This window comes from Brienomyrus brachyistius, chromosome 18 (genome assembly GCF_023856365.1).
Source record: "Brienomyrus brachyistius isolate T26 chromosome 18, BBRACH_0.4, whole genome shotgun sequence".
Classification (NCBI taxonomy): domain Eukaryota; kingdom Metazoa; phylum Chordata; class Actinopteri; order Osteoglossiformes; family Mormyridae; genus Brienomyrus; species Brienomyrus brachyistius.
This window is the reverse complement of record NC_064550.1, coordinates 1,825,001-1,840,561: the sequence shown is the minus strand read 5'-3', so window position 1 is coordinate 1,840,561 and position 15,561 is coordinate 1,825,001. Positions and strand designations below refer to the sequence as shown.

Below are 15,561 nucleotides of genomic sequence, written 5' to 3'. Positions count from 1 at the left end.
AAACACTTTGCATATACAGTACCAGTCAAAAATCTGGAGACACATACTGAAAATCATGTTCTTCAAGAAAAGAATGACCCTAAGCACACCTCAAATTAATGTAAATACCGCATTATCCCGTGAACCAGGCATGAGATGGAGAGCAGAGACAGATGACCTAACCCTCCCCTAATCCCCCAACCTAAACCATATAGAGCTGGACTGGGATGAGTTGGATTGGGGAGTAAGAGCCAGATAGCCTAATTGTGGCCAGAACATGTGAGATCTCCATCAGGACCATCGGTGAAGCATTCCAAGGTGGCTACATCTGGAAGCTGCAGAAGGGGGCTATTTTCAAGAGTATAATCCATCCATCCATTATCCAAACCGCTTATCCTACTGGGTCACGGGGGGTCCGGAGCCTATCCCGGAAGCAATGGGCACGAGGCAGGGAACAACCCAGGATGGGGGGCCAGCCCATCGCAGGGCACACTCATACCATTCACTCCTATGGGCAATTTAGCAACTCCAATCAGCCTCAGCATGTTTTTGGACTGTGGGGGGGAAACCGGAGTACCCGGAGGAAACCCCACTACGACATGGGGAGAACATGCAAACTCCGCACACATGTGACCCAGGCGGAGACTCGAACCCGGGTCCCAGAGGTGTGAGGCAACAGTGCTAACCACTGTACCACCATGCCGCCCCTAATTTACTACATATATAGGATAACAATAATTATAAGAATTATTTGAAATATATAAATATGTATATGTTGAATACTTTGTTGTTGCAAAATTTGATATGTCTTACTTCACTGCGTCGAGGCCTTTTACTATAAGGTGAATCACATGGCTAAAAGAGAAATGCATGTACAGCAGGTGTGTCCAGACTTTTGACTGGTACCATACTTATTGTACCTTAGAATGCTACAACAATTTGTCACTTATTATAAGCAGCTCATTATCAGCCTAGGTTTCCTAATCTCTATCACAATAGTGCTAAAATTGATCAGTGATAAAAGTATGTTTTCAAATTTAAATCAATCTAGATGAAGTTTATCTTCCATTATTTAAGATACGTTAAGAAATATAAAAATGTTTGTATTTTTAGTTGCTGTGGAACGTTTTATTGTATATTTTTCTGAAATTAACCTTTATTTACCATTCAATGTGCACGAGTACAGGCACATTGAAGTGCTTCTCTTTACCTACCTTATTGTGCTCTCCATGAGACACAAAGGCATATATGCAGGTGAGAGCAAGCATGGGGGTCACAGTGCAGGATCAGACTGTAGGCTCAGGGGCCTACAGACATGTGACTATTCTGCCGAGGCTGGAACCAATAATCTTCTGATCACAGGCACAGTGGCTTAGCCAGCCGAGCAATTCACTGCCCATCGAGCAAAATTATTGGTGTGGCTGAGGAAGATGCACAAATTATCTGGTGTAATTCAGATAAAATCAATAACCACAATATTATAGCATCATATATTTGATTTAGGTAGTGTACTAGTGGTTAATTTGACATCAACCAAAAAAAAAAAACAACACCAAAACAGCAAATTTAAATGGGATTAACAACTGGACATGTATTGTGTTTAGATTCGCACATAAAAAGAAAGCCAAAAAGCAATGAATTTATTCAACAAAATCTAAATGAGAAAAGGTTAAAAAAAACAAAAAGACAAGCAGATTACACAGATGTCGGTTTCAGGAAATTTATTCCTGAAGCAATCTGGAGAGAGATACCACTGCCAATAAGAGAGAATCCGGAGAAGAATCAGATGGAAAACGTACTTTACATTACATAAGGACAAGTGAATATCCAACTACTCCGCCTCGACCATCTCTGTACCGCTATAGAACTAATTACAGGTATTCAAATCTGTACGCTAATTTTCCAAGAGAGTTCAACTGATGGAGAAGCATTACGTTTTACTTTTTTTTTTATAGACTGAAGTGTTTTTTCCCCTATATTTCATATTCACATTTAAAAGTGACCACATACCGTAAAAACAAACAAAAACAAAACCACTTTTAACACATTCACAAGTCCATGTCACCCTTAATTGTTCTGAGAAGTTCTAATGGTAAATGAAATAAACTTGGGAGCAAGTTTCCAGGTGCGACAATCTGGATATTTAGAAGAACGGGGATTAGGCACCACAGGTGACGCGGAATAAAATCTCCCCTACATGGGAGATTCAGATCAATCCCACTTGCCATAGGCAAACCTACTGTAGTGCAGAGGGACTGTACTTTCTTTGAAGTCTGTCATCCGTAGTCAATTTCGCAAAAAAAAAACCAATTGCACACTATGATCTCATTGGCACGTTTTTTAAAGGTGCAGTGTCACATTAATTGAAAAGCTAAAAAATATAATGCAGTTCAACAGTCTTCATTTGCATGTAAGTGGCATAGAAACCAACGCCATCTACGGAACGTTTCCCTTGAATGACAGTCCACACACAATGGAATGGAGATTTTCAGTTTAAACAGGATCATGTATTGGCAAGGTTAAAATGGATTTGCTGTGCTCGTAAAATGACATCCCTTATATACCGCATCATTTTTTTATCACAAAAAAAGCACCTGTTGTAAACATGTCTCTGCAGAATGATATAAACCGCAGGATGACTGATGGACAACACAATCAGCTGCTAAGTGTATATCCTGTTGGCTCTCAAATTCCTGGTCCCAAAACTTCATCACTGAAACTGGAGATGACTGAAGCAGGTCTCGCAGAGACTTCATTTTGAACTCTAAAGAAAAAGAAGCATCGGCAGTAGTTTTAACAGGGAAGAATGCAACCACAGATGTAGCCAAACACCAGTAGCATTTAATGAGTAAAGTTGACTAGAATTTATCTTGTTTATTACTCATTGGTACAACTGGTGCAAAACAGGGAAGGAATAAGCAAGCATTCTACGTACGTCCAGCCATTTCTTTGTTTAACCCATGCAATTTTTTATCTATAAAGCACAGCGTTCATTACTCATCTTAATGCATCACTGGAAATTGCAATACGCGGTATGTCAGAAATATGTCGTCTACTTTAAACAATGAATGTACTGACAAACAACTAAATGAAGCATAAATCAGAAGAACGGCATCAGTCACTTGGCTTTTTCGACTGGTGAACAGCATCCATGTTTCAGACGCAAACATACAGTACAAGAAGCTGCCTGTACAATCAACAACAGCAAAAATGTCTCACACAGCAAGCGTACCTCGTCTTTTGTGCTCACCAAAGCTGATGATTGTGAAGTCCCTGCACTGAAGCACGCCAAAATAAAAAAAGGAAGAAAACTAAATCAATACACAATGACAAAACATCTATACCAGTCACGACAACTAATTTGTTATTCGCATTGGGAATCCATTGTGTACGTGTATAAACCTTTTTTCTAATTACTCGTTGCATGATTTAAAAGTGAGCAAATACCACAGAAGAAACAAAATATCTCTGAGGGAAGAGTGGATTTATTTATTTACTATTGTAACTGAGGATGACAACAGGAACCTACATAATTCTAAGTATTTAATTTTGTTTATCATAAATTGTAGAGTAAGAAATAAACAGTAGGAGGAGAAGCTAATGCATTTTTTTAAAGCTGCAATGGCATTTATGAAGCTTTTTCCCTCAGAGGGAACATCAACTTTTATAATTAGTTTTTCTATTTCATTATTATGCCCGTGCATCTATTTTGTATGAATTCCAAAGAATATTGTGGGGGGTGGGGGTTGAGCACCACTTTGTCTTTCATTTTATTCCCAGCCCACATTTGAAGATCTTCATTCCTATTTTGGCTCTGCACTGTTTTCTTTAAAATCTCTGATTACAGTTCACATACCTCCTGTTTTGCCTTGAAGCATTTTCAAAAAATTTGGCTTTTGAAGCAACACTGGGGAAGAAGAAAAAAATGTATTGGCATTTTCAGACTAGTGACAAATGATAATTACTGTTGGCAAAGTCTATTGTTTTGACTGGACTAAATGTTTTTCAGACCAATATAAAAATTTACTTCGAAACCAGGGTCAGTAACCCTACCTGCCCACAATAACACTGATTTATCTATTTTTACATTCTAAAGCACAGTATTTACTGCAGGCATATTTCACAAATATGATCTCTGCTGAACTAATTGTTTAGGAAGCTTGTTAACTCTATATTTCTAACAGAGAACAAAAATGAGGTTTATTTTCATAGTATTAGTTAGCCATATATAAATCGGCAACTACAATGGCATAAATTATCAGAAGCATTTTCTGTAACAGGATGAACACACTGACATTTTAGCATTGCAATATCAGATAATCACTTTTAGTTTTCACTTGTTCAGAAACTTGTATTAAAGTAATTTGAACTGACTGGTAACTTTGTATAAGATACTTCCTTCACAGGGTCCTGACCATTAAAACTAGCTGCTGTCAGAAGGAAAACAATGTTTTATCAGGACAGCCCTGTCACCCCAGCCTCCATCCAATCCCACACCCTGTGCTCTACAATCAAATACTTTCAGTTACTGTGTTCACTAGACAAGTATATTCTGCAGCCTCCATTTCCTTCATTTGCTCCACACAGCACTGCTGCTTTAATTTCAGTGTGATATGTCTCAATTTGAAACCAGAACTTCATCCATATAATGTTTTAGTAACGCAGTAACAACATCCACCAAATACTTTTTGAGTTATCGCACTAACAATTCCAGAATTTCAGACTTCTTTCAGAAGTCGTGCTGTGAATAGACAGGATATTATAAACTTTTGTACACTAAATGCAACAAGTTTTTTTTCTCCTAGTGGGGTCAACTGTTTTTTTTTTTTTTTACCAGGAACTAATTTGTAAGTTTGTGTCCCTAACAACCTAACTATTGAAAAATTGTATCTGGCATTAATTTATGAAGCAGTTGGTTTACATATGCAAATTAAGTATTATCATTAGATCAATACTTCTGTTAATATGTCAATTGTATAACTAAGTATTTATCCAAAGTGCCATACAATTCAGAAAGCAGGTTCAGCCCATCCCTGGAGCAGCTGGATTTGAGGGCCTTGCTCAAGGGGCCAACAGTAAAATGACTCTGCCGACCATGGGAGCGGAACCAGAAACTTTCCAATCACTGACACTGAGTCCTAATCTGCAGAGCCACACTGGCCCAAACTCCACATAGACAAAGGTAGGAAATAAACGCCAAGCCCTGGAGGTGTGCACCACTGAACCGAGCTTTCATTAGGTCAGACAAGTACTATACTGCCAATCAAGAAAGGCAGTTAACATCAATGGTTTCATTTATTTTAATTGCTCTTATTTTTCACTGGATTATAGATTGTATTGCCTGTCTGTCTACATGCCCCAGTCCATTGCTTACCCACTGATAATGCAAGAGTTACTTACTAAGAAGCTGAAGTTTCCTCAGTAGTTGGCGAATTTGGAGATTTTTGAAGTGCTGGACATCGGGCAGGAGGGTCAGGTGGTCTCATGGGGGGTCTACAGATGGGATGCCGCTCTGCTTGTCCCCTGGCTTTGGTTATACCATTGGTATTGCCTGAAATTGGGAACATCGGGGTCACCTTGAAAAATTAGGTTTAACTAAAATTTACATAAAATAGAGACTCTAACAATCCTTTAGGTTCATCACTTAGTCATTGGACATAAACATAAATGCTGCTAAGCTACCTTCCTTAGAAGGAGGCCTTCTGATCTGGAAAGATGAGGATCTGTTCACTGTGATGGCTGTGTTTCCACTTGACGCTGCATCATCTGGTCTATGACCAATGTCTTGTAATCTTGAGACCATTTTAGCAACTTCTGAAGCGGAGTGCAGGTCAAGCCGGCTATTTGGTATGGGCTTGAGGGGGTGCTTTGGTGCCATCTCTCTTCCACTGACATGAGGACTGTAATTGGCCAGCTTGGTCCGTTGGAAGGGCACTGGACTGGTTTGGGCTTCAGCCTCCATCTCCACCTCTTGTGACCTACTGCTGTTCAGTGTCTCACCACAGTTTTCAACTGCAGAGAACACATTTGTGTGGGTTAATAAAATGTTTCCCAAACCCGCTGAAATTTCAAAAAGCAAACCACCAAGACAGCCCTCCTGAAATACCTGACCTCTACAATTTCGTACTACAAATTTGCATTTCTAAACCTGGTACACACCATCAGTGATCTCAAAAAGGTTATAATTGATGGCTGGGCGTGGTCGAGGAGGACGCTTTGAAATAGTGATTGGCTGACGCTTCCGTGGGTTGACCCGGGGAGGAGGCAGGGGTGGGGCTGAACTTTCCTCTGGCGCAGCACTGAAAATCTGCAATCAAATTAATACCGAATTAAAGGTTATGAGGTCATAATATATACACTAAAAGACAGCACTGTTAAATACAGATACTGAAAAGTTCCAATACAAATAAATTTGTGTAGGTTATCAGTCTTTTACAATGTTTGCACACAGTTTTTGTCTTGTCTGTGCTTTTCTCGCCGTTTTCGTTTGTGATTACCGGAAAGCTAAAATGCTGCCACACTGCCGATTTAAGATCGGGGGGCGTGTCCTCAATTTCAGATTCGCTCGCCATCTCACGTTCGGTCAAAACCAAAAACTAACGTACGACGTCGCCTGACTACACAGTGACATCTGACATCAAACTGACGTCATGAAATCAAATGTAATATTACATCAGTTTTTCTGTTAAGTAAGGTACTGTGAAGCACTCCTAAAGTAGCGATTCATTTTCCACATCAGCCGGTTTAAATTGTCATACATTTACATCAATTTTTAACCGATTCATGATTCATCATTACATGCCTAATTCTGAGCATAATTCACAGTTCCTTCACTGAGGGCGAGTTGCCTAGTTTACCAGTGTAACATCACCAAACCACAACCATGCTTGACCAGTGATAAGGGGTTCTTGCTGTGGCTAATGTTGTCAAGAGTTACACTTTTGATTTATCATTCCACAGAACAATATTCTAGAAGTCTTTAGAATCATCCAGGAACCGTCTGGCAATCTAAAGAAAAGTTTTGTGTTCTTCTCATTGAGCTCTACTTTCTTCCTTGCTAGTGTCATGGACACAAGTCATGGACTCAAACTTCAGCTGAAACAATAGCGGTCATCAGATTCCTAAATATTTTCCTGCCCTTCTGTAGTGATAAGCAAGGTACTTCACTGAATTTCCCCCCAATATATATCCACGTTTACCGGGGAGCAGGGACATGCAGCGCTTGGGAAAAGAAAGGTAAAGTGCACATTCATCCGTCCTTTTATGCTCCAAGATTAAAGCAAATTAACCCAGAGCCTGATTCCAATACGCCATTGCAGGTGTAGGTATACACCCAATACTAGTTTTGTTTGCTTGTTGTCCTTTGTGCTGACACTGAAATAGCTGTCATATAATTCTGTTCCTGAACTCTGCTCCTTTGACATATATAAAGCTAAACGCAATGATTTTTTTTTACTGGCCCAGCCAGACAATGTGCAAGCTTCCCCAGTAAATCACCTTCTCATAGTCTTCGATAAGGATCTCAGTTACGATGTTCTGGAACTTGATATCGAGCATGGCAGCCACGGTCTCCTCCTCAGCTCTCATGAGAGTGGGTCCAAAAATCACTCCCATGTTCGACGGAGTCATCAGGTTCTCTCTGCTGTGACTGCATACACTAAGAATAAAAAAAAGGCAGGATTATGCGGTCAGTAAGCTACACAATCGGAATAACTTCAAGCTCCTGGCGCTGGGATAGGAAGGAATCTAGTATGTTCAACTGCCGGACTACAGCAGAATTATTAGAATACGTGCGATGGACACTGTTTTATGGATAAAGGATTAAGTTCTGAAAGGACTAGAATTTGTAAAATACAGTTAAATTTACCTCCTTGCTAGAGAAAAATAAATAGGTCACATTTGCACTGTTATTAAACTACATTAGTTTCCATCCACATTAAACTCTTTAATTCATTTCCCGATGACAAAGTCAGGAGTGTAATTATATGAGAACAAAATCTAGGCAAACACAACAGTCCATTACTCAGGAAAAAATTACACAAAAGCTACAGCAGAATTTCAGCTATGTGAAGTCATGGAATCTCAGCAGGCTGGCAGAAACATTGGCACATACTTGACTAGGTGTCGAATAAGCAGAACCAGCATCTCCCTGTTCTTATCCGGAAGTTTATAGATGAGCGAGTGAATGGCACCAAGTCGATAGTCAAGATTTTCAGATTCTACAAATTGAGACAGAAAAATACACATACTTAATTTTAAAAACATCTTTAAATTGACTTAATGACTGTGGTCATTTAATATTGCAGTAGTTTCTTTTTATATTTCAAAGAATGACTGTTCATTGTATTTTGTAATTGAATACTGTACAAGAATCTTCTGATGTGCCTTAAACCAGAGGATAATCCTCTTTATGAAGCAAATGACTGAAAGGTATTACTGGAACCTGTTGTCAATCAAAACATATAGGAATCAAACATATCACTTTCCTTTTGTTCCACGGTCTATTAATAAAACAGATTAAAATGGAACAGAAATGTGATATGTAGAAACACAACTTCAATATATTTCAAAAATAAAAATAATGATCTTGCCTCATGTACTACAATTAAAAACATTTTTTAAACCTCGTACACTTTTAAGTGAAAAACCTCCATTAACAATGTGATCTTTTTATACTTATAACCTCACACTAGTAAATACATAAATATTTTAAAATAAATAAATAACATTTTAAATAATAGGGTTTTGGTAGCTGTAGTTAATACAGCTGACCTTGAGAATTTGAATTAGGACTAACATCAGTGTAAATATCTGCCCTTATCACTAGCACGTTTCCAAAAAGTATTCACCTGAAATAAAAATAAATAGGAGATGCAAATTTAAACATTCAAATGAAATTGCGGGGACTGAAAGTACTGAAAATGTTTCTGGCCTGTTTGCTCAACCAAAAACAGAAAAGCAAATCAAACAGTACCACATGCTTTGCTGGAAGCATAATAATGGCTGCGGTCCTTTTTAATTTCAAACAGAAATTTAAACAGAATGGCCTGCATCAACAGCCATTTCACAGTCCCATACTTCATAATTGCATTTTTAGCCTGTAAATAATACAAGAGTAAAATTCAACTTTAGTATCTGATACTTCACCTGGTACTATTTGCTTTGCTCAGACAAATAGTACAAGAAACATTTATATTTCAGAAAATCATTAGGCTTAGAAGATGTACTATTGCCATGCTATAGCATATGTCATACAATAGTGCAAATAATATGTAACAATATATGCCTAATAAAAATATGTCTCCTTACAACACAGGATTCTTCATTGTAAGACAGTGGCATAAAAAATCTGGACAATTGCTGTTTTGTTACTAGATATAAATATTCTCTACTTTTTCACTTTTTTCTGAAGTTTTCAGGTCTTACTTGCAGCTGAAATAAGTTCTCTGTTGAGATTGAAGGTCATCAGAGGTTCAGCGAGACTCCTGTAACATAATATACAAACAGATACATACATTTTCAGACTCCTGTAACAAACATACAAACAGATATATACATTTTCAGATCACCAATCACCATTGATTCATGCTGCTTTATTATTCGTGATCTACAATGAGTTAACTTCATTTACTATTCACACTAATGAGGCAAATAGCACATTATGAACATATTTCAATTTATGATGAATTTTTAATTAGTTTTATCAGCTTATTAGTTATTACCTCATGCCACACTAGTAATACATTAACTCCAATTACACATACCTGTACGAATATAATTTGTTTTGTGTTTTTAACCATCACCTCTATTCTTTTCCAATCCCTATTCTTTTCCCTCAGAATTCAAAGTGAATATGCACAGTAGGATTAATAAAGAATAGAAGGATCTAGATAACCTGCATGCTTCTCTAGCACTCTGACACCCTACAAAATCCAGTCTCATATCTTTGGTCATGTTATTGGTGGAACACAAATTTTATCTAGGCCCCTAGAATGAAAGTGCAATAGAAGCCCGTTGTTGCCAAAAGAATAACAGAATAACAAAACTGAAGAATAACAAAATTAAACCAAAATGTAAAAATGATCCATCCATCGTCCACCCATTACAGGGTCATGCAAATGCTACAATCAAGCATTCAAATGGCAATAATGTGTAAAATATCAGCTCCATTTTTCCTACATCCAATCTTGAAAAACAAGTATTGTGTTTCTTACTCTGTATTTGCTTGTTATATGTGAGACTGACAACCATCCATCCATCCATTTTCCAAACCGCTTATCCTACTGGGTCGCTGGGGTCCGGAGCCTATCCCGGAAGCAATGGGCACGAGGCAGGGAACAACCCAGGATGGGGGGCCAGCCCATCGCAGGGCACACTCACACACCATTCACACACACATGTACAGCTACGGGCAATTTAGCAAGTCAGCATGTTTTTGGACTGTGGGGGGGAACCGGAGTACCCGGAGGAAACCCCACGACGATATGGAGAGAACATGCAAACTCCACACACATGTGACCCAGGTGGAGACTCGAACCTGGGTCCCAGAGGTGTGAGGCAACAGTGCTAACCACTGCACCACCACGCTGCCCCCTAAGACTGACATTTGAAGTGCATTTGAAAAGTACATTGGTCAGCTCTGAAATCACGAAAATGTTTAAAACTGGCCCTGTATTTTCAATAAGCCATTCATCAGTTTTCTACAAAACCAAAGAAACCTTCTGCATAAAGAATAATGATGGGATTACAGGCAGTGATACAGACCCTTCAACAGCAATGCACACTAATTGTATTTGAATACATTTGGATCAAGACAAGGGGACAGAAAAGTGACGTGAAGCTTTTCAAGACCCAAGATGACTTTACACTCACGCCAACTGCCAGGTTTCTTTCATTTACATAAAGAATTTTGCTTAGCAAATAACTCCGGCTCTGTGTTAGTGTATCAGGAATAGTCCTATGATGGGCTTTTCAAAATGTTCCCTACTTTCAGGCCTATGATTACCATGATAGGCAGGCCTAAAATACATAAGAAATGTCAATGGATGGAACAGTAATAAACACAACTGCCTGATTCAAATGTGTCTGTATTATTATTGCTCAAGAATTTCTTTTTATATACTCCCTTTACAAAATTGATATAATTTGTATAATCTAAATATTAAAAATAATAGTATATCCATCCATCTTCTAAAGTTCAGGGTCACACGTGGGGACATTTATTCAATAAATTTCTTAATACTAATACTAATAAATATAAATTACATTTCCAAACATCCTAACACTACAAAAACAGGTTAGCTTGGTAGAAAAATTTCAAGATAATAGCGTTTTTCATTCCAGGGAATATTAAAAAAAAAAAACACGTAGCTGCTGTATTAGTGCTATAGGGCATGCGGTGGTAGAGCGCACACACTGTTAACATTTGCTTACAAAAGGTGTCAGAAAATGTTCTGTAGTGGATATGTCCAGTTGTATGTCATCAGTGCTATTGTATTACTTCGCAGGCTAGTGAAATATTGTCCAGTGTGATTTATTCAGCTGTGGCATCCCCAAGGTCAAAAATATTTAAGTTGCATTTACCGTCAATGAAACAGGAAAGATATTATTCCCAAACCTTATACTGCACAATAAGCACATTAAAGTGTTATATATAACCTCATAAAAATGCTCAGGGTCTGTGAGACAGACAGACAGACAGACAGCTATCCATCCATCTTTCCAATTAACCATAAAATGGTTAATAAACATTACTATATACATTCCAGCTTGCTTTGTTTGTAAACAAAAAAAACACATATGATTTATATTGTGAATTGTGAGTCTAAGCAAAATTATTGTGATATGACATGTTGGCCATATTGCCTACTCATAATTAAGTGTATTCTAATAAGTGCTGTGATATCTACAATCCCGAAGCTCATATGTAAAGGTTATCCTGCTGCTGTGGGTGTGGAATAACCAAATTCTGCACTTGAGACAAAAAACAATAACAAAAACAAAACTGAAGCAGGTTCTTCGATCGCCTATTTGTAAGCGACAAACAGGAAGACAAGCATAGACTGGGACAGCCCAGTGAAGGTTTGTTAATTTAGAAATGCTTATTTATAAACCCACTTCTGTTACTATTCTCAACAAATTAAGTTTAAACACCATTGCTGTCTCAAGGACACTAGTTTGTACATCCCTACCAAAATTATGTGTAACATAATTGGAACTGGAACATCAGCTTTAAATGCTATTTAGTGAGCCTATAGATGGAAAAAGCATTAGATCTGGTAGGCATCTCAGGGCTGTGTAGGACAGCTGAAACCAGACACCTCTTGGTATCCCTCCGATTTAGTCCAAATCAGAAAGACAGGGCTCATGCAGATAAAACGCTGCCCTTGAAAGAAAGGCTCTCACCCTGGACTCCTGCTCTTGGAGACAGACAGCGAACACACTGGCGCCGAGCCATAGCAACGAGATTACCCACCTTCACATTAAAAGCCAGCGTACAGTGTTGGCTGGATGAACAGCTTACTACTTAGCATGATGGATTTCTTGGATATCGTGGTTAACCTCTTTTGTGAATAAATACATAGCAATGATGGCATGTTGCTGCAGGGCTGAGCGCTTTTCCTGCCTCCCATTCTACGTATGTGCAATATATTTTACTGGGTCTGTAAATTTCCAGTAGTGTGTAAGTATGTACCCTATGAGATCTTGCTCTGTACCCTATTTTACAGAAGTGTGTATGTACCCTATGAGATCTTGCTCTGTACCCTATTTTCCAGTAGTATGTATGTACCCTATGAGATCTTGCTCTGTACCCTATTTTACAGTAGTGTGTAAGTATGTACCCCATGAGATCTTGCTCTGTACCCTATTTTCCAGTAGTATGTATGTACCCTATGAGATTTTGCTCTGTACCCTATTTTACAGTAGTGTGTAAGTATGTACCCTATGAGATCTTGTTCTGTACCCTATTTTACAGTAGTGTGTAAGTATGTACCCCATGAGATCTTGCCCTGTACCCTAAGCTTCCTTGGATTGCCTCCAGCAGCCTCCCTGTGACATTCTGCTGGACAAACATTTTTAAGATGGATGGAATGCTGCCCCTATGTTATATCATTACATTTATTTGGCATCAGCTACTGTCCAAATAAATGTACAAATGAGGAAGACTTGGAGTCAGACACCACGGTCAGCCAGTATTCGACACCCTCAGATCAGTGAGGGTTAAGGGTCTCACTCAAAGCCTAACAGGTTAACTGGCATGATGATTCTGCCAGCCTCCGGATTCGACACCACAACCTTCTGGACACATGCTTGGTTGCGTAAACCTACTGAACTAAACAACTGCATAATAAATGCAGTGCATACAAACTAACTCAATTTGTATGTATTGTAAGTATTATTATGTTTTTGTAGAATGTGCAGAAGGGTACATACCTGAGGTAGAACTTCATGGAGCTTGTGATAGTGTTGACATCCCAGTCACCACTGCTGAAATCCACATCTCCTGGGCATTTTGGATCTATTAGGTAGAAGTTACAGTCATTCATTTAGCTTTTATCCAAAGTGCCATAACTGAGAAAGCAGGGTCAGCCAGCCTCAGGAGTAACTGGAGATTAGGGGCCTTGGTAAAAGCCCAAAGGTGACATCACTCCGACCATGCAATTTAAACCAATGACATTTTGATCATAGGTAAAGCATTCTAACCCAATGGACCACGGCTGCCCCCCAAGGTGACACTCAAACCAAATGACCTTCTTAGTTATTTACCTATTAATTCACGTGATTTTGATAATAGCACTTCTAAACTGCAACTCAGAAGGCTATATTGGTATACATGTAAAAATATTTGGTGCTTTGTACCACTTTTTCATGAAAATGGGTTACAAAGTGCAAAATACCACTAGTATTTATTTTATACAAAGTTCATACTTTCAAAACTGCAATGGAATTTTGCGGAAAAAACTTCATTGAAGAATAGCACTAATAATGGACTGATATAAATGAATTAAAGTGTTAACAAATTATACTTATTTTTAAACGATAGTTACTCAAGTTGGAGGGCAGGGCAATGGCTCTTAGGCTAGGAATCTGTGCCGGTTGCCGGTTTGAATCCCATGACTGCCAGGAGTGATTCTGCTCGGCCCTTGACTTGTAATTGCTTCATCCTGGGTTTGATGTTAATCTACATCCAGCCCTGCAAGCAGGTTCTCCAACTATCAGGGAAAATTTGGGGGTTGGTGGCAGGATTGGCACTCTAGCCACTGGTCAAAAAAAACTCACACTGGTCCATTCGGACTAGTGTGGTGCTGAGGTATCACCTGCTGCATGGCTGCACTCAGGTTCTCATCCCTGAGGTGGTTTGTCGTGTGGTGCGTGCGGCAATGTGCTGCATCAGCGTGAGCTCATTACCTCTCTCTGTCTTACTCAGGTTTAATTTATTCCTTACCGTAAGGAATTTAAAGTTTTGTGTGTCCAGTTACTAAAAACATTTTTGTGCATCGGTTGTAACTTCCTTAACTATCCATCAGACTTACTAATGGACATTTTCAAACTGCAATCTTTATCTGAGAATAAAATATTATATCCCACATCAACAACTTCAGGCTGCCGAACACCCTGTCATCGGATTGTTTTTTCGCTCCTTGGACTATGAATACTGAATATCTTGACCATCTAATATATCCCAGTTTTTGACACATGCCATTTTTTCTAGATACTCAGCATTTTTGCTTCATGCGGGGGTGGTTATAATGTTTTGGCTCATTGGTGTGTATATATACAACGTAATTCTTCAACCTCTAGTGTCTTTTGTTCTGCAAATGAACATGGACAGTTGTGAGCTGAATAATTTCCTTACTGAAAAAGGAATTTATAACTTTTTGCACTTGTATATTGCTGCCAACTGTTCTGTAGACGCCCTCTTGGGTAAGTCCTGATAAAGAGAGAGAAGAAAAAAATGTCTTAAAAGACATTTTAGCCAGCAGAAATTTACAGCCTGTGCTCAAAGACAGAATAGCCAAATAAATTTGCAGTAGCTTTTCTTTGTAGCATTTGCAAATGAAAGATCTTGCTCTCTCCTTCAGATGCCGAGTATTACCACATTGCAGCAAAGCACTGGAGAATGATGTCTTACTAGAGTCTAGTTATGGCCAAGTTAAATAAAGATTACATGTCTTGCTATTTAATCAAAATGAAAGTGTAAGAGCGAGAACGACAGAGGCAGAGAAGGAACAGTTGCACCTAAAAGAAATTCAACATTTCTGAAAAGTAGGAGGTTCATTGCAGAATTGTGTCATATGCAAATCCAGGCATTTGCATTTTCCTCCAACTACAATCATATCACATATACTCCGTAAATGTGTAGTAAATCTTGATGATAAACATTTTATTGTAAAAGTTAAAAGCGTTTTTAAAAGCATAAACATCAGAGTATTCCAGAATGCTTAGATCAGGGGTGTCCAATCTTATCCACAAAGGGCCGGTGTGCACACACACCGACCCTTTGCGGATAAAACTGGACACCCCTGGCTTAGATGAAACAGAACACTGAACTGAAGTTCCATTTTGAACTTCACACAGGAG

The 15,561-nt window shown here is 38.7% G+C and overlaps 1 protein-coding gene across 2 annotated transcripts in view; it reads right to left on the bottom strand.

Moving 5' to 3' along the window:
- Positions 1-1,544: 1,544 nt before the first annotated feature.
- The window catches only part of ophn1 (oligophrenin 1), a 39,838-nt gene continuing 25,821 nt past the window's right edge, over positions 1,545-15,561 (bottom strand). Inside the window, exons 14-24 of one of the 2 annotated variants that reach the window (XM_048984641.1) lie at positions 14,837-14,911; positions 13,414-13,498; positions 9,406-9,464; positions 8,093-8,198; positions 7,477-7,636; positions 6,139-6,286; positions 5,662-5,991; positions 5,380-5,530; positions 3,836-3,886; positions 3,212-3,257; positions 1,545-2,743 (exon numbers count right to left, since the gene is read on the bottom strand). In XM_048984641.1, the coding sequence (XP_048840598.1) occupies positions 2,732-2,743; positions 3,212-3,257; positions 3,836-3,886; positions 5,380-5,530; positions 5,662-5,991; positions 6,139-6,286; positions 7,477-7,636; positions 8,093-8,198; positions 9,406-9,464; positions 13,414-13,498; positions 14,837-14,911 (1,223 nt within the window). In that variant the 3' untranslated portion in view covers positions 1,545-2,731. The remainder of the gene's footprint in view (positions 2,744-3,211; positions 3,258-3,835; positions 3,887-5,379; positions 5,531-5,661; positions 5,992-6,138; positions 6,287-7,476; positions 7,637-8,092; positions 8,199-9,405; positions 9,465-13,413; positions 13,499-14,836; positions 14,912-15,561) is intronic. The other variant, XM_048984642.1, reaches the window with a different exon arrangement.